This window comes from Ovis canadensis, chromosome 21, assembly GCF_042477335.2.
Source record: "Ovis canadensis isolate MfBH-ARS-UI-01 breed Bighorn chromosome 21, ARS-UI_OviCan_v2, whole genome shotgun sequence".
NCBI lineage: Eukaryota > Metazoa > Chordata > Mammalia > Artiodactyla > Bovidae > Ovis > Ovis canadensis.
In genome coordinates this window covers 37950830-37975644 of record NC_091265.1, presented here as the reverse complement: position 1 = coordinate 37975644, position 24815 = coordinate 37950830, and the positions used below count along the sequence as shown (strand labels likewise).

The 24815-nt window shown below is 35.7% G+C and overlaps 1 protein-coding gene across 5 annotated transcripts in view; it reads left to right on the top strand.

Annotated features, from left to right (window-relative positions):
• GAS2 (growth arrest specific 2) overlaps positions 1-24815 on the top strand; it is a 141106-nt gene that overhangs the window by 5582 nt on the left and 110709 nt on the right. For all 5 annotated transcript variants that reach the window (XM_069564979.1, XM_069564978.1, XM_069564980.1 and 2 more), the window contains exons 2-3: positions 3068-3232; positions 14985-15106. In XM_069564979.1, the coding sequence (XP_069421080.1) occupies positions 3088-3232; positions 14985-15106 (267 nt within the window). In that variant the 5' untranslated portion in view covers positions 3068-3087. The remainder of the gene's footprint in view (positions 1-3067; positions 3233-14984; positions 15107-24815) is intronic.

Here is a 24815-nt window from a genome sequence, read left to right as displayed (position 1 = left end):
TGAATGTATTCAAAAGATCAGAAATGACCTTTTCCTTGTAATCTGTTTTTTGTGAGCTAATTCAACTCATTCAGATGGATTAAACATTTGTTGAAAATTATAAAATGTTTATAATCCTGTAATGATCTTTTTATCTGGATAATTTAAATTTGTTTGACCTTTGCTCACCCCAATTTAATCCTTTCATTTGGAAACTGCTTCACCATGGGTAATTCTTGCACAGTCCAAATTTTGGTCCTGCTAGTTGGGTCCATGCCCATCTTTCCTGTTCATATCTCAGCCTCATTTAAATCCAAGACCACCAAGTAGTGACTCTCAGCTAAACTGTAGAGTCAAGCCAAGTTTGATGGTGTTTTAAAACGTGAAAAAAGGATCAGAAGAATTTGGATGAAAATCCTAAGTTTTTTTCAAAAGGGACTTGAAACAAGAAGAGTTCCTTAAACAAGAGTCCCTATCTATGAGTGACTTTAGATGTCTATGTATTTGGCATATGTTTAATTGTTTAACTTCTATCAGATGCCAATTACCCACTAAACCTTCTTTCTCCACCTCTGTCACCTGGGAAAATATAATTGTTTTTCTTCCACTTTTTAATATAATTTTGATTATACAAAAAGCAGTATAACAAGCATTGCTGAATTATTGGTTTGACTTAATAATCATCTGTAAATATTAGAAGATAGTTTGAATTACATTTCTGGCAAAATATGGGACAGACTACATGAGAAATAAATGTGCCACTGTCAAGGAAAATAAAAACTTCACTGTTTAGAAGTATTGAGGGGACAGATTGTGTCCCTCTGGCTCACTGAAACTGTTACATGCCATTAGGCTTACTGTAAACTATCCCTTGATGAATTCTCTGCTGGACAATGAGCTTAAGAATTTGAGGTATCTTCTTGCTTTTACAAAGCAGAATAGGACTCTGATGCTTCAGTGGAAATTACAGAGCCCATAATAGGATGTAGGTAAAGTTACTGAACTCCCACTTCTCACTTTCAGGAGAGTAGTGGGAGAGATTGTGTCTTGAGAAGAAAGGCATTTTAGAGGTAACCCTTTTAAGATTTCAATTAGTTATTTAAATGTATGAATCATGTGCTTAAATGTATTATTAAAATGTTTGTTTCTGAGGCTAGCTTAGCTTGTAGGAATCCTAAACACCTACTGGGAGGTGTTTTGTTTCCTGGGATTGGACCTATTTTTTAAAGAAGTAGGGCAAAAATATTTTAGGCTTATTTAGGCTGGTTTAATCACAGGTTTTGGAGAAAACTTTTAGGACTTTATAAGAATAATGTCATGATAAACTGCAAAAGAAGATGGACAATTGCAATATCCTGGCATCTATAATGACAATTTAATAGATCAGGGCAAGGTGTGTTAAAATATTGCACATTTTCACTCATTACCACTTTAGAGATTTATACAAGATATTTTCAAAGAAAATTTATAGTAATTATTTTTTGCAAAAAAAGAATTATTCAAAGCATAATTTGTTTGGAAATGAAATTGTGCTTTTAAATTATATATTGATGGCACTTTTTAGGTATTTATTCATGCTCCCTGCAGCCTTTTCTAAGGCTGCAGCAAAATGTTTGGAAGACCATCAAATTTTACATTTTTGTGAATACCAATGTCTTATTTTTTTTTAAGCTGTCCTTAAAAGACAAAAATTAACCTAGGCTCAGAAGCGTTTGAGATTAATTGGAAAAGAATGCTATGTAAAGTTTCAGATTTTAAAACCAACAAGGCTATATACAACTTATACCAGTAAACTTAAAGTACCATTAGTAATAAATATAGCTGAAAACCCCATTATAGCATATAAACCTTACTTCTTGCCAGTTGCAAACATTTTCATTTTATTCAGTCATAATACATTTGGTTATTTTATAGGCACTATTTGCATATAGAATGGAGTTAAACACATAGTTAAACTTATGAGTTTATTACTTTACTGCCCCATTATTATATCTATAGTCTTAGGTCATATAAATAATGCAAAAAATGAGTGTAGTGTTACATTCAAGGCCAACTATATATTCATACTTTTTTTCCCCCTGCAACCCACTTTGAGGATTGTGTTACTCATAGGTGAGTGAATTTATTTCTTGTTGTGTAGATATATGTAATTACTTTTATGCTACAGATGATTACAAATAAACCCTGGTATGCAAAATTGATGGAGTGGGAAGGTACAAAGTAAGACCAAAGAAAACCTGTGATGCTATTTATTAGAATTAAGGTGTAATTCCTGAATTATAATATGGGTACTTGATGATGCTACTATAAAATGTGTCATTCTGAAAACAGTAATGGTAATGACACTAATGACCCAAGTTCAAACCTGCCTCTGCCGTGATCTAACCATATGATTTTGGTTGAGTCACCATTCCCCTTTGGGTTTTGTTTATATTAACTATATATGCATACTTATAGCAGATTCATGTTGTTTTTGCCGCAGAAACTAACACAACACTGTAAAGCAATTGTTCTTCAATTAAAAATTTTTAAAAACATGCAAGCTCCCCTGTGTCCCACTCAACTCTTGTAAAGTGTAAGTACATGATTGCTTGGCCATCTGTAAAGAACCAAGTACTATGCTTAATCTCATAGGTAATAGTTTGAAGAGTAGTGATTATATGTTGATAAGAAATTTCCTAAATACTGTCATTGCTAGTATTCAGCCCTAAAATTCTGTGGAAATTTATGGTTTCAAAAATTAACCCAAACAATGGAGGTTTACAATTTGGATACCAAAATTTTAACGGAATTTCTTGCTTTCAAAATTGACTTTTTTCCAGATATGATGTTTCACACATGCGTAGAGCTTACTGTTTGATTTTTCTATTTGACCTTTGATTGCTGCTGTTTCTGACCAAGTAGTTGGTCAAAACTGACAAGGGCCAGCACTGATAGAGCAAACAGTGTTTCCTGGGGGATTAATAATTAATAACCTGACTTGTCATCCAAACGTCTGCAGACCCTGTTCCTTACTGTGCCATTTTTAGCAAGGTTTTAACAAGAGAAGTCTGTGTAAAAAGGAATTGCTCTTTTGTTTCCAAAACAGGTATTACAAGTGGATAAATAATGTGCACTGCTCTGAGCCCAAAGGTACGCAGTGGACCTGGCCTTTCTGATATGCATCAGTATAGCCAGTGGCTGGCCAGCAGACATGAAGCTAATTTGCTGCCGATGAAAGAAGATCTGGCCTTGTGGTTAACCAATCTGTTAGGTAAGGTTATAAGACCTCGTTTTGTCAGCAAAGATAACAAGTTTATTTCCCCTGCTCCTGTAATATCCTTCTCCTAAGCATGTGACAGCACCTTAGAAAGAAAAACTTTCATCAGTTTCATTTTGCATCTGGGATACCTGCAGCACGTGGAAAATTTAAATGAATTTCCCAATGTCTCTTATAGTAATTGTGCTTAGTTATTCTAATATAATGCATTGGAATGTGGAACTATGTGGTCAAATTGCTTATTTTATCTACACGCTTGCTGATCTGATTTATTTTTACTTTTCTTTCATGCAACTGGCCAGTTTGGCCTATTCTTTCGACACTGCACATGAGCCATAGTCTGTGAAATCTGGCTTCTAAAACTTGGTTTCTTTGCTCTCGTTTTATAATACATCTTCTGCTGTTTAGTCGCTAAGTCATGTCCAACTCTCTAAAACTGCTGAAAACCCAGACTCTGGAACAATGACTCCTCTCCTTTGTCCAAATAAGCTGACTGGAGTCATCCAACCTTGACCTAAAATTTTTCTTTTCATTGCACTTTTATTTTTAAATACTTTTCCAAAAGAACTGTCTATGAGAAAAATACTGCCTCCTGCTAAGGCTGCCTCTTTTTTTTTGTTTTGTTTCTACTGTGCTGGCGTAGTCATAGAATACAATTTCAACCATGTGCAAAGTAGAATCATACAGTTAAAGGATCATCATATAAAACAATACTATTTCACTAGTAATTTTTCACAGAGGACAAAATTGATTTAAGCCCTGAGAAAAGGGTCCTTATAGAGTTCATAAAATATACATATTGAATATACATAGGATTTGCATAGTGCTTTATCATTTACAGAAAGGATTTCACCAACATGATCTTATTATTGAAAGGATTCCTTCAAGGTAAGTGTTTTTTTCACTTTTTAGCCACTGGAATGAAAGAGTTTAAGAGAAGAGCACCCTGCGGATCTGAAATTTTAACAAGGTTTTGCGAGGTTTGAGCACCCTTTAGCAAGATTTTTGTTTTTGCTCATCATGGCCCTGGATTTTTATGTTGCTTTTCATTTTTTAAGCCTTTATCCTAGAGTTGGATATTTCCTTTTTCCTCACGTTTTCAACAGTTTTATGTCATCTAACTAGAGCTACCAGATATAGAAATGCAGGCGGTATCTTTTGTGAGGAAGCCTAATTAAGGGGTGAGAAGAGAAATGTAGAAGGCATCCTTACCATCCATCACACCCCAGAAATAACCTCCACTGTGCTATGGAACTATATCCACCAGAAGGAAGGGCCATCTTTCATTTATCCAAGGGAAAAGCATTTATCTCCATTATACAGAGGAACTCAGTTTAACTTAAACAGATGGGTTTCCTCCCTCTTTTGTGTGTTCACTGATTATTGTTATATTAGCATTTTATTGACTTCAAGCTGCTTTCAGATATGGGCTCTCACAAGCATGGCAGTGTATAAAGCAAGGCACAGACTTGGTATAAACTGCCTGTGTTTGAACCCCAGATCTGCCAATTATGAGCAGTACAATCTTGGGCAAGTTATTTAATCTCTGTGCTTCAGTTTCTTCATTTATGAAGTGGTAATGAGAGTAGAGTTGCAGTGAGATTAAATAATTAAAATATGTACACTACTTAGAATAGTGTCTGACATAAACTCTATGCGTGGTGGTGTTATTCCATTTATTCAGTCTGGTGATACAATTAATTTGATATGGTGAGTAAGTTCATTCATTTATTCGATAAATATTTGAGTATGCAGCAGCATAATGTATTATTTGAATAAAATGAACTCTGGAATCAGAATGCTTGAATTCAAATCTCATTTCCATCACTTACTAGCTTTGTGATACCAGATAAGTATCTGAATGTGCTTGGGTTTTGTCATCTGTTAAATAAGTGTAATACTAGTACCAACCTCAGAAGGACTGTTGTAGAGTCAACTGAGATGATCGGTTTTAGAACAAGGTCTGGCATAATCAGCTAACTGTATGGTAAATACTAGCTTTTGTGTTTATTGTATTGCAGCACAGTCTTGTGAGTACTAGAGGGTGGAGTGGTAATTAGGAATAGGCAGATTGCCTGTTCTTATAGAGCTCGGAGTAGATTGAATATGAAATTAATATTTAATAAGTGGCAATGAATGATTAATTGGATTGCTATAAACTGTATAAGATATAGATTGTAATAAGAATATAAAAACAAGGAGGTGGGAGTGAGGCAAATAAACAAATAAGGGCTTGGGGAAATCCTTTTTAAGGGGCTTCCCTGTTGGCTCAGACAGTAAACAATCTGCCCGCAATGCCTGAGACCTGAGTTCGATCTCTGGGTTGGGAAGATCCCCTGGAGAAGGGAATGGCTACCCATTCCAGTGTTCTTGCCTGGAGAGTCCCTATGGACAGAGGAGCCTGGCAGGCTACAGTCCAGGGAGTTGCAAAGAGTCAGACACGGCTGAATGACCTTCACTTCACATATTGTAAACTGAGATCTAAAGAATAATTAATAGCTAAGCAGACAAATCATGGGAAAGAGCCTGGATAGAGAGAATGGTATGTGTGGGATAGGAAGGAGTTTGGTGTGTTGTAAGAACAGAATGAAAGCTTATGTCAACAGCATAGATTAAAGGAGAGGGGCAGGGAGATATATGAGATTTGTTGGAGCTAGAGCATATAGTGCTTTGAAGACCAGGTTGAGGAGTTTATAATTTATTGCATGATCAATGAGGAATCCCTGAAATGTTCTAGGCAGGGAGAAATCATGATTAACTAGAGTATAGCCTGATTACACAGATATGTTTCAAAGTCCCATGATTTTTCATCAGAAGCATTTTATTTGGTGGATGTGATCATTTACAAAGTAGCTTGATCAGTGTGAGCAGCCCAAGATAGCCTCAAAGAATAGAGAGTCAGTGTATGTGTAATGGAAATATCCTTGGACTAAAAGTCAGGAGACCTGGCCTCTAACTGGGAGTCAGGAGACCTGGCTTCTGGTTCTGGCTCTGGCACTTGGTAGGAAACTTGCCCAAAGTCGCTCAGCTATCTTTTCTGGGCTCAGTGTCCCTAGCCATAAAATGAAGGGATTGGAGTAGACGATCTCTAATGTCCATTCCAGTTCCAAAAGTCTAAGTTTCCAAGAAATCCATCTCTTAAGACCCAGTTTAAAATCATCAATAGACACAAACAAGGAGAAACCAATTTACACAAATGAATAATCCTTCTTTTAAAGAATAAGAAGGCTAATGTTTTTAATATTAGTTGTTGGTAACACAACTGCAACCAATAGCTTGTGAAATTTTCTCAGGAAAAAAAAAATCTTAAAAGTATCTCAGAGTACTACCTTCTGTTAACTTGAATTGATAAAAGTAGAAAATAATAGATTTTAAGTAAATATCCTCATGCTAACTTGGAAAGTAGACCAATAGCTTGAGATTATTTAAAATGATAAAGCATTCAGAGGTAATAAAATACATTATGTTCTAGAATGGTGATAATAAGGAAGGGAGAAAAATATATGGCTATGATACAAGATATTTTTATTACACATAATAGATATAATTAACATTCATATATCTTAGAAGGGAGCCATTAAAGCAAATTTTAAGATTATTTTACTAGTCATTTGGTCACCTCAGAAATATTTGCAAATTTTATTATACAACATCCTTTCAATTTTTAATTTTTATCTTCTTGAAGGTTAGGGATAGTTGGTTGAAGCCTAGAGACAGAAGGTTGAAAGTAGTTTCAAAATTCATCTGATCTCCCAATAAAGCATTTGAATTTTTTGGTGAGGTAGAAATTCACATACTAAATTAAAGCTTTTAACAAGATTTTACCATTGTAGTTTGGACCTTACTTGTGGAAAGATTTCTTATTTCTTTTTAGTAATATTTGACTAAACTGTAACTTTTTTCTTCTGTGTATTTCAATAAATATTAATGATAGTCTGAATTCATATTTTTTGTTCCTATATATCCATTGAAAGAAGGAGTTTCTTAAAGAATACTCATTTTACATTCAGGTTTTTGGGTGGATAAATATTATTTGATAGAGAAGAAAGTTGTTTCACTGATTCGCAGACCAATATTAAAATTTATGCCATAAAGTTCAGTTCAGTTCAGTCACTCAGTCATGTCTGATTCTCCGTGACCCCATGAATTGCAGCACGCCAGGCCTCCCTGTCCATCACCATCTCTCGGAGTTCACTCAGACTCACGTCCATCGATTCTGTGATGCCATCCAGCCATCTCATCCTTGGTCGTCCCCTTCTCCTCCTGCCCCCAATCCCTCCCAGCATCAAAGTCTTTTCCAGTGAATCAACTCTTCACATGAGGTGGCCAAAGTACTGGAGCTTCAGCTTTAGCATCATTCCTTCCAAAGAAATCCCAGGGTTGATCTTCAGAATGGACTTGTTGGATCTCCTTGCAGTCCAAGGGACTCTCAAGAGTCTTCTCCAACACCACAGTTCAAAAGCATCAATTCTTCAGCACTCAGCCTTCTTCACAGTCCAGCTCTCACATCCATACATGACCACAGGAAAAACCATAGCCTTGACTAGCCAGACCTTAGTCGGCAAAGTAACGTCTCTGCTTTTGAATAAGCTGTCTAGGTTGGTCATAACTTTTCTTCCAAGGAGTAAGCGTCTTTTAATTTCATGGCTGCAGTCACCATCTGCAGTGATTTTGGAGCTTCCCCCCCAAAAAAGTCTGACACTGTTTCTACTGTTTCCCCATCTATTTCCCATGATGGGACCGGATGCCATGATCTTCGTTTTCTGAATGTTGAGCTTTAAGCCAACTTTTTCAATTTGCAATAGCTAATTTTTAGACTAAAATTTGGACTTCCCTGGTGGTGCAGTGGTAAAAGAATCTGCCTGTCAATGTAGGAGACACAGGTTTGATCCCTGGGTTGGGAAGATCCCCTGGAGCAGGAAATGGCAACCCACTCTAGTATTCTTGCCTGGAAAATTTCATGAAGAGAGGAGCCTACTGGGCTACAGTCCATGGGGTAGCAAAGAGTCAGATACAACTAAGCACACACATATGGCAATGGCAGACTAAAAATTTTATATTATGATATAAACCTGTCTTATGATAAATAGTGAAGGTGAATACATTTTCATAATAGTTAGAATTTGTTTGTGAGGTAGCATACCAGTCTGATTCATAAGAAAATCACCAGGTGATATTTACTGACTACTCCTATATCTCTGTAGTCCAAGTATGGTTTCTAGTAGCTGGCACTGTGGAGTTTTATGACCAATATTTAGAAAAGACAGCCAAAGAAACCTGAAGCAAAAGAATCTTGCCTCTTAAACATTTATCTGGCCATTATCCCTTGCTATATATTAAATATACACATTTGATTTTTATTTTAGGCTTTCTGGTTTTATTTTTGTTCATGATTTGTTAATTAACTATGTCCTTCAGACATATTTGAACATCAAATGATTATACAAATAAACCTTGGAGAAAGACTTGTCACTTTGAGTAAGCAGTATGTTATTAAATTAATAGCCCCAGATTATAGCAACTACTTATCATTTAAATAGATGAGACACAGTCTATGTATTTCCTGATTTGGGGGCTTAGGCTTCCCTGGTGACTCAGTGGTAAAGAATCTGCCTGCAATGCAGGAGATGCAGGAGGCACACGTTTGATTCCTGGGTGGGGAAGATGCCCTCGAGGAGGGCATGGCAACCCACTCCAGTATTCTCGCCAGAAAATCCCGTGGACAGAGGAGCCTGGTGGGCTGTGAATAGGACATAACTGAAGTGACTGAGCATGCACGTACACATCATTGTTGATGGTCTACTGAAGACTGTTGTTGACTTAACTTTGAAATAAATATACTAACATGCTGCTGCTGCTGCTAAGTCACTTCAGTCGTGTCCGACTCTGTGCGACCCCAGAGACGGCAGCCCACCAGGCTCCCCCGTCCCTGGGATTCTCCAGGCGAGAACACTGGAGTGGGTTGCCATCTCCTTCTCCAATGCATGAAAGTGAAAAGTGAAAGTGAAGTCGCTCAGTCGTGTCCGACTCTTCGCGACGCCATGGACTGCAGCCTAGCAGGCTCCGCTGTCCATGGGATTTTCCAGGCAAGAGTGCTGGAGTGGGTTGCCATTGCCTTCTCCATATACTAACATAAATGTTCTCAAATTATTTATTTAATTTGTATTTCTTTAATCATTTGAAAATGATGGTCTACCTTTATCTTCAATTATTTGTTTAATAACACCATGTGAATCACATGGGAGTATACTTTTGAGACAAGATTGTAGGTGTTAAACATCACAGAAATTGATATTGTTCTTAAGGATCTTAAATTGTTAGAATATAGGTGTATATGTTTGGATATATGCAGGGACTTTGAGTAAATCAAAAGATATATTACAAATCAAGCAAAGCTAAATTGATTTTACTTATAATTAGAAGTGCACTATGACAGTTGATGTTATAGTGATTTCCCCTTTCTTAGACTTTTCTACATGCGCATAAAAGAAAATTCAGTTGTTATATGCTTACTGTGATCAATATATTGGGTTGGCCAACAAGTTTGCTTGTGTTTTTCTGTACCATCTTATGGAAAAACCTGAATGAACTTTTTGGCCAACCTATTTTAATATTTTTATTTTTTTCAGTTATTTCTAAAAATCCCATTTTTAGCATTAAAAGGTTAAGCACCTATTTAGTGGAGTTGCTGCTGTCTAACAAGGTAGGAACAGCTCTCTTTTCTTTTTTCATAAAACCATTTTACTAAGTACTTATCCTGCAGAGAACTCATATTCCTGATGTAGTCAATAAAAATTCCTTAGGAAAGGTGGTGTCTTATGCTAGTTCAGAAGTTTAAAGAATCAAGTTTATATTCACAAGTTGACACCTTTCAGAGCAGTTACTCCCTAATTCTTTTCACCCAGCTTTTCCAATGGAAGCGACTCTGTCTTTTCTTGATACAAATGACTCTGAATCTGTGTGGAGCAGGTGCTGATCTAGGGTTTCTGGGTATAATCAATCATTTCCTATTTTACAACCTTTACATTTCAGTCTCAAAACACTAATTTGCATTGATAGCAGACAAGTTGCTTTGAGTTCTCTAATTGGAGAAGTAGACCATGATTGAGAGGTGCAGTGGAGATTGGAGTAGAATTTGATCATATCTGGATCACTCTTAAGATAAAATATACCGGTTTTCTTATGCAGTGAATCAGGCTACATATCAGGGCATGCGTGTGTGTTAAGTTGCTTCAGTCATGTCTGACTCTTTGTGACCCTGTGAACTGTAGCCTATCAGGCTTCTCTGTCCATAGGATTCTCTAGTCAAGAATACTGCAGGGTTGCTATTTCCTACTCCAGGGGATCTACTCAACCCAAGATGGAGCCTGCATCTCTCATGTCCCCCTGCACCGGCCAGTGGGTTCTTTACCACTAGCGCCACATAAAAAGCCCTTCCATATCAGAGCATGCCTAAATGGTATTCTCCATCATTCACCAGTCTGAAAGGTGGACTGCTGTTCATTTCTCGGCACCACTATCTTCAACCCCATTCTGTCTTGCTTTTTTTTCTGAGGGAGTTTCTAGAGAGAAAGATTCTGTGAAGTTTTCTACAAAGAAAAAGACAACTGCATTAGAGAGAATGCACTATTATAGGAAATAGTTATTTGTATATTTAGCAAATACTAACCAAGCATGGTGGTTAAGAACATAGACTCTATAACTACTTTTTGGGTTAAAGAGCCAGATTCACTGTGTGAGCTTAAGCAAGTTATTTAATCTAAATGCATCAATTTCATCATCTGTAAAATGGATACAATATAAACACCGTGCAGTTTTGTGAGATTAGAAACATGAATTCATGTAAAGTGCTTGACATATAGTGAGAACTCAAATGTTAAATATCATTATTAGATGCTGTCATATTTTAGGAAACTGCTAACTTACTAGGAGGAAAACGTTCTTTCCTAGCAACATAAAAGTGATAATCTTTATGGAAATGATGGCTAGCACACATTTCTGGGAGAAATACACTTGTATGTACAAGTATGTGTGCTGATTTTAGTCACCTGTCAAAATATTTCAGGTAGATGATTATTTCATATCACTGTGCCCTCATATTTTAGGAGGAAGTGACTGATCACAATATTTAGCCAACCTCCCTGATCTCTGTCTACTGGCACTGGTCATGACTGAACTGATGGTGTGAAGATCAAAGTCCAGAATTATGAACCCAGAAAGTAAAGATATTTCTTCTAGACTTGGCTATTTGGGGTTTAACCTTCAAGCCAATAATATAGACAACCCAGTGTGGGCTGGTACTCCACCACGATTTAATTGTATCTGTTCATTACCCCTTCTTTCCCTAATTATACAAAAAAAAAAAAAAAGGAAAGATAGGATTGGGGATAGAATAAGTCTATGACACCAGAATCCTACTGTTTCTAGCATGCACCATCTAATGTCTCAAGCCAGCTATACAATTTATCTTAAAGATCTGGTTCTGCCTAACAGAGATTTAACTTTGTTTAGCTTTCACTTGAGAAATTGTAATTAGTGATTCATAGTCTATTCTGTTGGATTTGTTGTGATTAAATTCATCTAACTTTATATTCTGTTTTTAATATATTTTTGGTAATATTAATGCAGAAAGTATGGTAATATATCCTCCTATATAAGGATTATAGTTGATTTCTTAAAATTATATACTATATTTAAAGTATATATTTTATGATTCTTAATTGTTGGATGGAAAATATATTATATGTGAAGGTTTAAAAAAATTCTCTGCTTGCATTTTTCCTTCATTTGAGTCATACACTTCAGCTATAAAGTATGTAATAGTGTCTGCTTTAGCCAAAAGAAAAAGTCCCACCTTTTGGAACTATAAAATATACAGAATTGAAAGCTGGCACCTAATATATTTTTCATTAGGTACAGATGTTCAATGTAAAATTCCACAAATATTCATGAAAAACAGGATAACAAAAATTTTTTCAGGTATAATTCAGAAAAAAATAAAAGTCATACCAAAAGGTAAATTGCTAATGACTTTTTAATGAATGCCGTCTTTCTTTTTATGACTTAGAAGTTCTTTTAAATTTACTGTACCCTTGTCACCCTTCTATTAACGCTATAATAGAATCTTTAAGTTTAGGTAAAGTTTACCTTCTTTACCTTGACATATTTAAAAAATATTTCTAATATTTATTTTTATGCTTGTTTGTAAAATAACTTTCTTATTATTGTTAGAAATGCAATATAATATGGTGAATATATAATAAAAATTCTGTTATGCTGGCTTTTTGTATCTTGAGACTACTACTTTTATTCCTTAATTGAGTTGAACTGCATACAATTTTAAAATAGTAATAGTTCTGTATAGACTATCTCTGTGGTGAGTACTTAGAGCTACTGATGTTTTGCCACCTGCAGAAATCATTATCCTAACTGAGGGCTAAAATGTGAACTATCCAGTAGGGAAAAAAGAACATAAAAAAAGTAATTCTTTTTCCTCTTTCACCTGCCCTTCCCCCACAAACTATAAAAAAAAAATCATTTAAAACAGATGTTTCTTAAAGACCAAATGAATTAGATATTGTGAGTTTAACTTTAAGCCAGTAGTTTATCTCTTGTTCCAGTTGGTTTATATTTATCTTAAGTGTTCACAGAATTGAACTACATACAATTTTCTCAAGATAAAATGTAATCCTATGACTCTCTGTGTAAAACTTTAAAATACCTCCTTTTTATTTTTTTTGCCTCAACTACTTTTCACGAAAATAATACCCAACATTTTCTCAGAGTTTTACAAGAGTTTGTTTCTTCATTTGTTAATTCACATGCCCACTGAACAAATTTACTAGGTGCATTCTATGTAAGTAACATTCTGCTTACCTCTCTAGGAACACACATGCAAAATGATACATACCTCAAAAGGTTTTTAATGTACTGATGATGACAGGAACTTTATGCAAAACATATCAGCCATAAAGGAAGTTTGATGAGTATCAGACTGAGTGATACTCATGAGTATGAACATATAGAAAGGCAATCAATTGTGCTCGGAGAATCTCTCTGGATTTCTAATTAAAAGTAGAATTTGGCTAGGCAGATAAAAGCTAAGGGGGTGTTGCAGGCAGAGGCCATGCCTAGAACAAAGGCATCAGAGTGGAAATGGCAAGGTCTGCTAATGGACCTGGGAAGGCAGGGTGCAGACCAGGAGCAGGGTATAAGGAAGTTCAAGTAGAAAGGTTGACTAGCAACATATGAGAAGACTTAGTATACTGGGTTAAAGTGTATATGTTTTATCTTTTAGGTAGAAGAGAAGATTAGGGATGAAGATTGACTCAGTGAGGATTGTGTTTAGCAATATTAACTTTGGTGGTGATATGGAGACAGAAGTTGAGGATTTGAAGACTAGTCATTGCTCTTGTTGATAGAGTTTAGGTATCAGATTATGAATTTTTTATTAAGATTATGGTTCTAGAAAGAGAAGGAAACATGTATTCTGACAATTAGAAAACTAGCAAAAGGAAAGCGCTTTGGGAAGGGAGTTTTGAGGAACATTTAAGAAAGAGATTAATGGTTTTATAGAGCTGAGGGGATGAAGCAATCAAGAGAGATAAAGAAGACAGTTTCTTTGGGGGGAGACAAAAATGTACTAACATTGACTGTGATGATAATTGTACAATTCTGTGAATATATTAAAATTCATTGAATTATGTACTTTAAATGTGTGAATTATAAGATATGTGAATCATATCACAATAAAGCTGTTACAAAGGGAAAGAAAAACAGAAGAAAGAAAATATACTTTGAGAGCATGTAAGAAAGAAGGAAAATAACTTTTACCCATTGAAATGTCAGGGATGGATAACTGTGAATCATGTTCCTAAGAGTGGTAATTGAAGCTATGGATGTTTGTGAGGAGAGGCAAAAAAGCCGAGATATAAACCTAATAATTCCATACTTTAAGCACTGGGTCAGAAAGGGGAAGAATGGTTAGAGGGATAGTGTTTTCTTATAGAGAGTTTATTACTTGCATTAACTTTACCTGTATTATAGTGTCAACTTAAAAAAATGGACAAAGTGAGAGTTGTGAGTTAAGTTTCATTTGGGGCCAAGAGGGAAGACAGCACCTCAGATCGCTCTGAGAGACTGATCCAAAGAGGCAGGGAGGAAAGGTCAGGACATATGTGATTTTGGTGAAAGGAAATACATGCAATCAAGTACATATTTTTCCAGATTTCTGCTAGTCTCATGAAACTTTTTGCTAGTCATGAGAAACAGTGGCCACTGTGAAGGATTTTAGTGTTTCCCTAGATATGAGGGGTTTTCCCTGGTGGCTCAGAGGGTAAACAATCTGCCTGCAATGTGGGAGACATGGGTTCGTTCCCTGGGTTGGGAAGATCCCCTGGAGAAGGAAATGGCAACCCACTCCAGTATTCTCGCCTGGAGAATCCCATGGATGGAGGAGGCTGATAGGCTACAAAGAGTCGGACACAACTGAGCGACTTCACTTTCCTTTCCTAGATATGAGGAGATAAAGGAATTGGGCTCATAAAGAGATCAAATTGAGACCAAAGGAAATCATAAAATTCCAAAGAAGCCATTTTTTTTTTCCAGTGATCTCCTATCCCAGATATGTAACTCAGCGGGAAATGGAATTCTGATGATTAAAACTGCATCAAATATGTTGGCATGAGTGTCACATTTGGGTTGGGGAATGATTGTGCTTTTATAAGACTTCTTTTTGTTATTGCAGGGAAGGAAATTACGGCAGAGACTTTTATGGAGAAGTTGGATAATGGTGCCTTGCTCTGTCAACTTGCAGAAACTGTGCAGGAGAAATTCAAAGAAAGCATGGACACTGCCAAGCCCACCAAGGTAAAAGATTACAAGGCAAAATCATTCACTGTCAGATGGCGGACTGCATTTGTGATAGCTTACAAATTGAGTTTAATTGGAGGATTTTGTTGTGAATGGATGCATTAATTCCTCTATTAACAACAAAACATGGAGGGTGCTTTCTAATTAGGTAACATGTTATTTGCACTCAAATTACAGATGATCCTTTTGGTTAAGTTTAATTAAATAGAAGGTTATGAAAATTGATGGAATTAATAGGAAACAAATACTGTATATAAACTGGTTGAATCTGATATATTGATTTAAAATGTAGCAAAGAAATAACGTGTCATCAGGCAATGAACAAAATCTAGCTAAGAAAGACATACTGAATAGGTCTTTGTTTCCAAGTAGAATTATTATGGCTATATATTAGAACAAAATATCTAGAATATGTAATTTTTTGCTCTTTTTAAGTAAGCAGTAGATTGAACTAAGTAACTGGACAAATTATTTTCTTTCTGATTGTTCAGATTTCTTTTCTGCACATTGTTCTAATACTTTCCCTAGCTATTATAAACACATAATAAAAGTGTGGTGTTAGTTATTTTTGAAGGGAACATGTAGATGAAACTTTTCTTAATTTTACACAGAGAAGGAAAAGAGGTAAGAAAAAATGAGGTTAAAATAATATTAAGACAGCTTAAAAAAAAAAGAAAAAGAAAAACTTTCTCCAACTCTGGCAAAAGAAAAAGAAAAGCTGATTATGTAAAGTTTCTTTATGATTACTGAACTAAAAACCTAAACAAAAGATCAAGCTCCCTGAATTAATATATCTCTTTTTATAGCACTGTAGTTAGTTTGGGGATAAATTTTTCTTTAGTTTTTTATATCAGTCTGTAAAGTATTACATAGTATACAAAGCTCCTCCATTTTTTTTTATCATCTTAAAAACAGCTCTGTGAAAGTGTTAGTTCAGTGGCTCCCAAACCTTGCTGGGCCAAGGAATCACCTGAAGATCTTTAAAAACTATGGGGCCTGGCTCCTTTACCTGAACATTCTAATTTAATCCATATGGAGAGGGATCTGGGGGTTGGGGTATCTAAACAACTCTGCAGGTGATTCTGATGTGCAGCAAACCTTGGGAACCACTGAGTTCACTAATCTGTATTTAGATACAGATTAGATGATTTGTGAAAGATCACCCTGCTAGTAAATGATGGAGCAAGAACTTGGCATAGAGGTCCTCTTTCCAAGTCAAGTGCTCTTTCATTTTGGTTCTCTGTGCATAGCTTAGACATGAAGAAATTGCTTATGAAAATACAAATTTAATATTAGAACTGTTAGGACACCTATTTTTCTCTGTGGCTTCCATTATAATGTAATTGGCCTCTACTTCTGTTCACTAATGAGAAAACATGATGCCTAGTAGGACAATGTGTATAGAAAATTTACTCTAAAATAATTAACAGAGGAAAAATAAGTTTTGTGCCTAGACTTGTTTGAAAGCATAACCTTATTTATGCAACCTCTATTTGTATTATTTATTGTTGAGAAAAGAAAGCTCATTGTCTCCTTATTAAGATCTTGAACTCTTCCAATTAACAAAGTGTAAACAAGGTACAGTTTTCTGGTTTTATTTTGTAAACTTCTGCTGTTTAAAACAGAAACTAAGATCCTTGAACAGAATTATAAGACTGTCAAGTGTAAGATAGCCCCCAAAGCATTACTCTGTTGCACAAAGGCTTTAATATTGAACAGATTTTGCTTGGGTTCTAGTTTTATTATTTATTGAGTGGGTGTGTCTGAGCCTTGGCTTCATTATCTGTAAAGTAGGATTAAAAAGCATGTTTTTGTGCCTCCCAGAGAGTATGACACAAAAAAACTCATGATAAACATTACCTCTCTTCCCCATTTGAGAGAGTTAAAAGATCCTGATGAGAATTTTAGATTAACTAGAGGAAATCAGAAAAAAAGTATTTTGTGAAAGTTTAGAGTTAGCATGTAGCTGTTATATCCAAATATATTTGCCCCAAATCTCCATAAAAATATGTAATATTGAGGATAGCTAGAGGTCAAGAGTTTGCTAGCTATTTCCTTTGAAACATTTATTTCTAATTATATTATTTTTATAATAAAACTATAAAATAAAAAGAAACAAAGGAAATTTTTCTTTCAAAGTGAGTAAAACTGCAACAGGATTTTATTAAACAACTTGAAGTACTTTCTTGACCCTAAGTCATTTGTTTAAGTGAATAAAAAACTCAAGTGTATTTTGATTATGATGAACATATTTTAGCATAAAAGCTCAATCATCATAATTAAACAAGTGTAGATTTTAAAAAACCCATTATGACCTAACTTTCAATGCTTAGAAAGTCAAATTTATTCTGAGTTAGAAGTTAACACAATTGCTTTTGACTGAATTGCCTTCTGTGCCCTTGGCAAAATTCATATATTTCACAACTTACTTCCAAAGCAGCTTAAATCAAAATAGCATGTGCTTTATTTTATGAAAAATGCAAAGACAGCTAGTTTTTCTTTTTTCGAGTTTTACGAGAAATTTTCCAAAAGATGAAAAGCCAAATGGCTAATATCTTCATAGCTATTATTGTTCAAAATATAATTTTGTCACAATTCATGGTTTTTCAATCCATCTTTGTCTATAAACAGAAATAGTTGTTATATGAGATTCTACAACATTTGTTATTATTAAATCTAAATTTAAACCAGAATTGACTTACTAAAACCCAGGTAGTTGAGTTTAAATGGACTATTTCCCTTAGGAAAAAAAGGAGACTTTCAAATTAAAGGTTATAATATTAAGTTTGCTTACGTGTGTAAGTAATTATTTTCCACCTTGGCATTTTAAAATTTAAGAACAACTGTGGAAAAGATAGATGAGCTGACCAATTACTTTGCTGAATTAGTGAAACTATTATGTTTAGGAAGATGTTGCGGCTGCTAAGTCGCTTCAGTCGTGTCTGACTCTGTGCGACCCCATAGACGGCAGCCAACTAGGCTCCTCTGTCCCTGGGATTCTCCAGGCAAGAATACTGGAGTGGAGGAAGATGTTAGAATTACTTTAAAAAATCAACAACAAATTTGATCCCATCTAAAGTCACGTAGTAGGAAATCCTTTGTAATTTTTTTACAGCAGCTTAAATCTCATGTTCTTATTCTCATAGTAATATTTTTACTTTTCCTGATTGATAGTTAATTTGGGAATTTTACAGCTGTGTAAACACATTAGAGTGAGTAAGTTATGTCTGGTATGTGTGAAGCATGTCTGTGTTAAGAGTGATTTAAGCACTATTAATATTTGCAAGTAAATTGAATAAATAGGTTAGACAGTTTACGTATTTAATATTTTAGTTATAAATGCATGACTCATAGCCTATTCTGACTTAATAAAATACCCTGAATGAAAATAAATTATATCCTATGATTCTTTCCAAGCATCAGTGGATCAATTTAAAAAATAGCCACTCTATGTTCTTAGCTGTGAGTAGTTAATCATAGCCTTTGGGTTTTCTCATTTCGTATGGGAGTAATGCAGAGATTTCACAAAATTAGGCCATAGTTGGGTAGAAGCATTTGAGTCCAGTGGGCTGCAAGTGAATGTATAATTTAGTTTTGATTAGTTTAAATATACCATAATCTGATCAATTCATTATAAAAATAAATTTTAATAATCCAGGAGCTGAGGAAATTTAACAGTAAAAATCTGAACAGAATTAACTTTCCAATATCCTACTGAGATATGAAAACCAAAACAAGTGATAAGTCCAAGGTTCGTTTTATGCCTTTTGACCCTTAGTTGCCTGACTCAACTTGGCATCTCCAATCAAAACAAAATAATCATTACATCAATATATGAACTTTCATGTCCTGGTCTAAAGAGTTCAATTGCAGGAACCCTTTCTTATTGTATATTTACTGTTTTTCTTCCCAGTCATAACTTGCTGATTCGTGTACACGATTCTCTGAACCACTGGGGCATTGACATGGTGCAAAAATATTCAAAAGATTCAACCTCTCTTTTTCTCCTAACATTGCTTTCTGTTTGTCTCATTTATCTTAAGAGACTCTACCCCAGACATCAGAGTTCCCCTAGGTTCAGAGCTTCCTTTGACTTCAAAGAGCCCTGGGTGGTTAGATCAGGTTTGAAGTACATGAAGGGAAAAAGAAAAAAAAAAAGAAGTTCTGTTACTTGGTAAATGCTGCATTATGCTCCAATGAAGGAACTGAGCTTTCAGCGTCTAAATGTGGAATCCAGCCCTTGTTTACGGCAAAGGGGAAAGAACATCCTAGTCAGATAGAATACCCAGAGTACATCTGCCCATCAAGAATACCTGGTTCTCTGAGCTGTGAGATCGCAGTATCTGAGGATGTTGTATCATCCAGGAATTAAATACGACATAAATATTAGAGTTTTTCCCCTCAAAAATCAATAGCACATTTTGTTGAGAGAATATCTTATCAAGATTGAATTCAGAGAAATTGAGAAATATGTGTGTATGGCTGATATCTCTGACAGAACAGGAAAGTTTGGTAGAAGTGATAAAAGGTTATTGAAAAGAAAATCTCAGCTGTGATTATTCTACAGGAATCTGTATCTAGCTATGCAACTAAAATAACTGAATATTTCTTAAGAAATCCATGATTTTGAAATGCCAATATATTATCAGTATTAAACCAACAGAGTAAATCATGACAAGAAGGAGGAAATATAGGTAGAATGATATAGAAATAAATGATTTTTGATGGGCTATCTTGCTGCCTGGGTTTGAGAAGAGAAAAATAGGAAAGTCAGTAATAAAGTCAAATTCCTTAGAACTAAAGGAAATAAATATAAATATTTTTAAATTTTGAATAAAGTTAATTATTTCCTATTATAAAAGTTAAATTCTCTTGTCCTTATTTCTCTGAGTCCCTGAACACTGGACAAAATTTTCATCTCTAGCTTAGATTAATGAAATGTCTTGCTTAAAGTTTTTATCTTTGAAAGTTTTTTTCTGTTCTGTACCTTCTTACAGTGCATGCATGCTTAGTTGCTCAGCTGTGTCCAACTCTCTGTGACGCTATAGACTGTAGCCTGCCAGGCTCCTCTATTTATAGGGTTTTCCAGGCAAAAAGTGATACACCTGAATGGGGCTTGTGTGCTATAGCATAAATGTTGGTGTATAACATGGAATGATATGAAAACACTCCTGACTATTTTTTCACCCACTGTCAACTAAGCATAGTTGACTTGATGTGGGTTTACAGGTGCAGACTGAGGAAAAAATGTAGTGTGAAAAGGTGGGTAGGATAGGAAGTGAATAATGTGCTAATGGAATTTACCTGGATCTTTAGGCCTGATTGAACTAATCCCGTAGGTGACACTTTTACTCCATGGTAGAGTATTGCTGAGTACAACTGAAAATATGGCCAAGTTGATTATCTGGCACTAAGTTCGTTATAAACCATTTAAGTTTCATTGGCATTCAGTTCAGTTCAGTTCAGTCGCTCAGTCATGTCCGACTCTTCGTGACCCCATGAATCACAGCACGCCAGGCCTCCCTGTCTATCACCATTTCCTGGAGTTCACTCAGACTCACGTCTATCGAGTCAGTGATGCCATCCAGCCATCTCATCCTCTGTCTTCCCCTTCTCCTCCTGCCCCCAATCCCTTCCAGCATCAGAGTCTTTTCCAATGAGTCAACCCTTAGCATGAGGTGGCCAAAGTACTGGAGTTTCAGCTTTAGCATCATTCGTTCCAAAGAAATCCCAGGGTTGATCTCCTTCAGAATGGACTGGTTGGACCTCCTTGCAGTCCAAAGGACTCTCAAGAGTCTTCTCCAACACCACAGTTCAAAAGCATCAATTCTTCAGCGCTCAGCCTTCTTCACAGTCCAATTCTCACATCCATACATGACCACAGGAAAAACCATAGCCTTGACTAGCTTGACCTTAGTCGTCAAAGTAATGTCTCTGCTTTTGAATAGGCTATCTAGGTTGGTCATAACTTTTCTTCCAAGGAGTAAGCATCTTTTAATTTCATGGCTGCAATCACCAACTGCAGTGATTTAGGAGCCCCCAAAAATAAAGTCTGATGCTATTTCCACTGTTTCCCCATCTATTTCCCATGAAGTGATGGGACTGGATGCCACGATCTTCATTTTCTGAATGTTGAGCTTTAAGCCAACTTTTTCACTCTCCTCTTTCACTTTCATCAAGAGGCTTTTTAGCTCCTCTTCACTTTCTGCCATAAGGATGGGGTCATCTGCATATCTGAGGTTATTGATATTTCTCCCAGCAATCTTGATTCCAGCTTGTGTTTCTTCCAGTCCAGCGTTTCTCATGATGTACTCTGCATAGAAGTTAAATAAGCAGGGTGACAATATACAGCCTTGACGTACTCCTTTTCCTATTTGGAACCAGTCTGTTGTTCCATGTCAAGTATCCTAGAACTGAGATTCATCCTCCATCAGACAACCATAGCTAGCTAGGAACTCTTGAATGATGTCCTTTACAAACAAGGCAATTTTCTTATATTGTCTAACACTACTGGACTCAGAAACATTTTTTTTGTTGGCAAAACTCCATTCCTGGATACTCATGGAATTTGTTTTACACCCAATAGAATGAATATATTTTATGAAGTCATCTAGTTTTCCTCCTATTCCTGCTCTTCAATATCAAATCAGTAAAATATCATGATAGTGGAAGAGTTTGATATCTTGTGGGTTGTTGAAATCCTCATGGTCCCTATAGGTTATGTCACGGAGCTGAAGCTGATGTGCAAGATAGTAAGTGCTCTGTTATTTTTGTCAAGTATATGTAAATTGCTTCTGGAGTTTCCTATTTGTCAGGGTTAAGAAAATTACATTTTCCATACTAATAGATGCATGCCAAGTACCAGAATATTTATTCTTACATTTCAGTGAAAAGATCACATTTGGAACAACTACATCTGGATAGTAGTATGAATTCCTGAATTTTTTTCAAAATTGTGATATCTTAATTGGTCCTTCTATCAAATATGAATTTATTTCCTGTCTCAGGGAATAAAAACTCTGAAAACTGCTAAGAATACCCATACCAAGTACACATTCAGGAAAAATAAAATAAAATTAACCACTGATGTGTTCAAAGCCACAATAGTCATAGTGTAACATGGACTTAGGTCAGGTACCTGTCTATCTCCTGATCCCCACATGGCATGTCCATCTCCCTAAAGCATAGTAAACAGTTGAGGTCACTTTGATTATTAGAAGGAAGCTTTACAGTAAAGGCTTGAGATCGGCATTCCTTTCATTCACTGGGCTCTGGGTCCACAAATTGGCTCTTGTCTGTTAGAGCACCTGCACCATATTATGATATTTAGCTATTGTCTTGTTCTTTATTTATTCCTTTATTCTACTCTAAGATCCTTGAAAACATGGTTTGTGTTTCATTCACATATGGGTCCATCATAATAACTGGCATACAGGTGCTCAGGTGACATGTTTTGGATGAATAAATAAGCGAATGAGTGAATCAATGGATTAATGCAGACATTTACTTGCAGATCCAGATGTTATTATGAGATGATTTTTTTAATCCTTAAGACTTCAATTCTTATCAAGTTGGAAATTCCTTCCTCTGCTGGTTTTGCTTGGCTCAAAAGTCTTTGACCTATTAACACAAAATCATATGGAACAAAATTGACTTTCTAAGGAATGGACAAAGCAGGAGATTGGAGAATTTTAGGGTGGTGCAGTGGAAGAACAAGGGTCTAAGGACATTAAAAGTACTGACAAGAGATGGCCTGAAGCAATAGACCATGGAGGTCTAAACTAGTTAGGAAGGGAATGTTGGAGGAGGTTGGTTATTTAGTTAATTGTAGGTGTTATTTTATATTCACGTCACATTTATTATTTGAGTTCAGAGCGTTAGCTACAACTAAAAATGATGATACAAAGAACATATTAATATCCAAATGTTTTATTCACTTTGAGGATTTTATTTCAATGCTGTTTATAATGTTTGCCATAGTTCCTGAAAAATAAAGATGAGATGAGTGATAACCAATAGTTTTATGAGTTTGTTCACCATTGAGTATTAAGAGGAAGAATAATTGTAGGGCCTTTCATGTAATAGGTTCTCAAGAGATATTTTTGACCTGAAATGAAGTATTGTTACAGCAAGGATTGTGTTTTTCAATCACAGAAGAAGCCATAAAGATGAAATTGCCATGTTTGTTTCTTATTTTTCTTTGCATCTTTTTCTCAATAACTGCCCCTCAAGTCCAATAAAACAGTTGGTGAGTGAAATGGCACTATAAGAACTATTGTTTCATCTCAGCCCTTAATTAGCTATCTACCAAAACACTATTTAACAACCAAGGTAAAAGTCAGGTTTCTATAAAACTGTAAGAGGGAATCAGAGAATTTCAGTGCTCAGGAATAATAAGCAATAAATATTGCTACTGGCTTTCCAAAATTGTGTTATTTTATTCATTGATAGATAACTCAAAAAGAAAGATAAAAATGGTCATAAAGGGTAGCAAGTTCACATATTATCAGCCCTTAATAATATAGAATATTATAAACTATAAATATGTCATAATAATTGAGTCCTACTTATGTATGTCATTTTAAAATTTGATAGCTAATTGGTGAGTTTATGTTAGGAACAGGAGATGATATTATTCACTTGGATATTTTTGTATATATGTGTTGTTGGTGAAAAAGAGTATGGCATAAAGATAGACCCAAGGAATTTACTCTCTGTTAGGGAGAATATAAAGGGCTTCCCAGGGGGCACTAGTGATAAACAACCCGCCTGCCAATGCAGGAAACATGAAGAGACAGGTTTGATCCCTGGGTCTGGAAGATCCCCTGGAGGAGGGTATGGCAACCCACTCCTGTATCCTTGCCTGGGAACCCCCATGGATAGAGGAACCCAGCAGGCTGCAGTCCACGGGGCTGCAAAGAGTCAGACACTGCTGAAGCGACCTAGCATGCATGCAGGGAGAATATATGTATGTGGTAGTAGATAGATTTTCAGATCAAGTAAAATATAATTTATCATTATTATGTTTACCTTCTTTCTTACTTACCTAGACCAGTAGGCGCTGACCTTTTTGTATGAGCAAAAACAAGTCATTTTTTCCCAAGTTCTGATGTTCCTTTTACAGTGGAGTTTACGTCTGATGAGCTTTTTGTGCTAAGAGATGTTAGAGAGAATGTTTTCAGCCCCGTTGTAAAACTAGATAGAATTCCCACAATCCAAAATGAGGGGGAGAAGAAGAAAGGCCAGGTGAATTTGCCAAGTTTCAGAGCTTACAAGTTTATGTGGATCTGCTGATAAAGGCCTCTCCTTCAAATCTTTTTGGAAAACTGTTTCAAAAGCTCCAAGTGTAAGACAGTATTTAGTAATGTGAATGAGGGTTGCATTAAAGATATGTGAAGCATAAGACAAAAAATAAAGCATGTTGAATTGAAATCCCAGAAAACGTGAAAAAAAATTAAAACAAACCCTGGATTAGAAGAAGGAAGCTCACACACACACACACACACACACACACAAAACACACACACACACAAGCATAGACATACACATTTTTTCATCTGCATCAGAGCACCAACAGAATGTTGCCCCCTGAGCATAAAAGCAAACCTGATCAAATTTTTCCATGATGATATCATCTCTTCCACTTACATGCTCACATCCTGCATTTTAACCGCATTCAGGCACATGGGCAAGACAAAATTGTAAA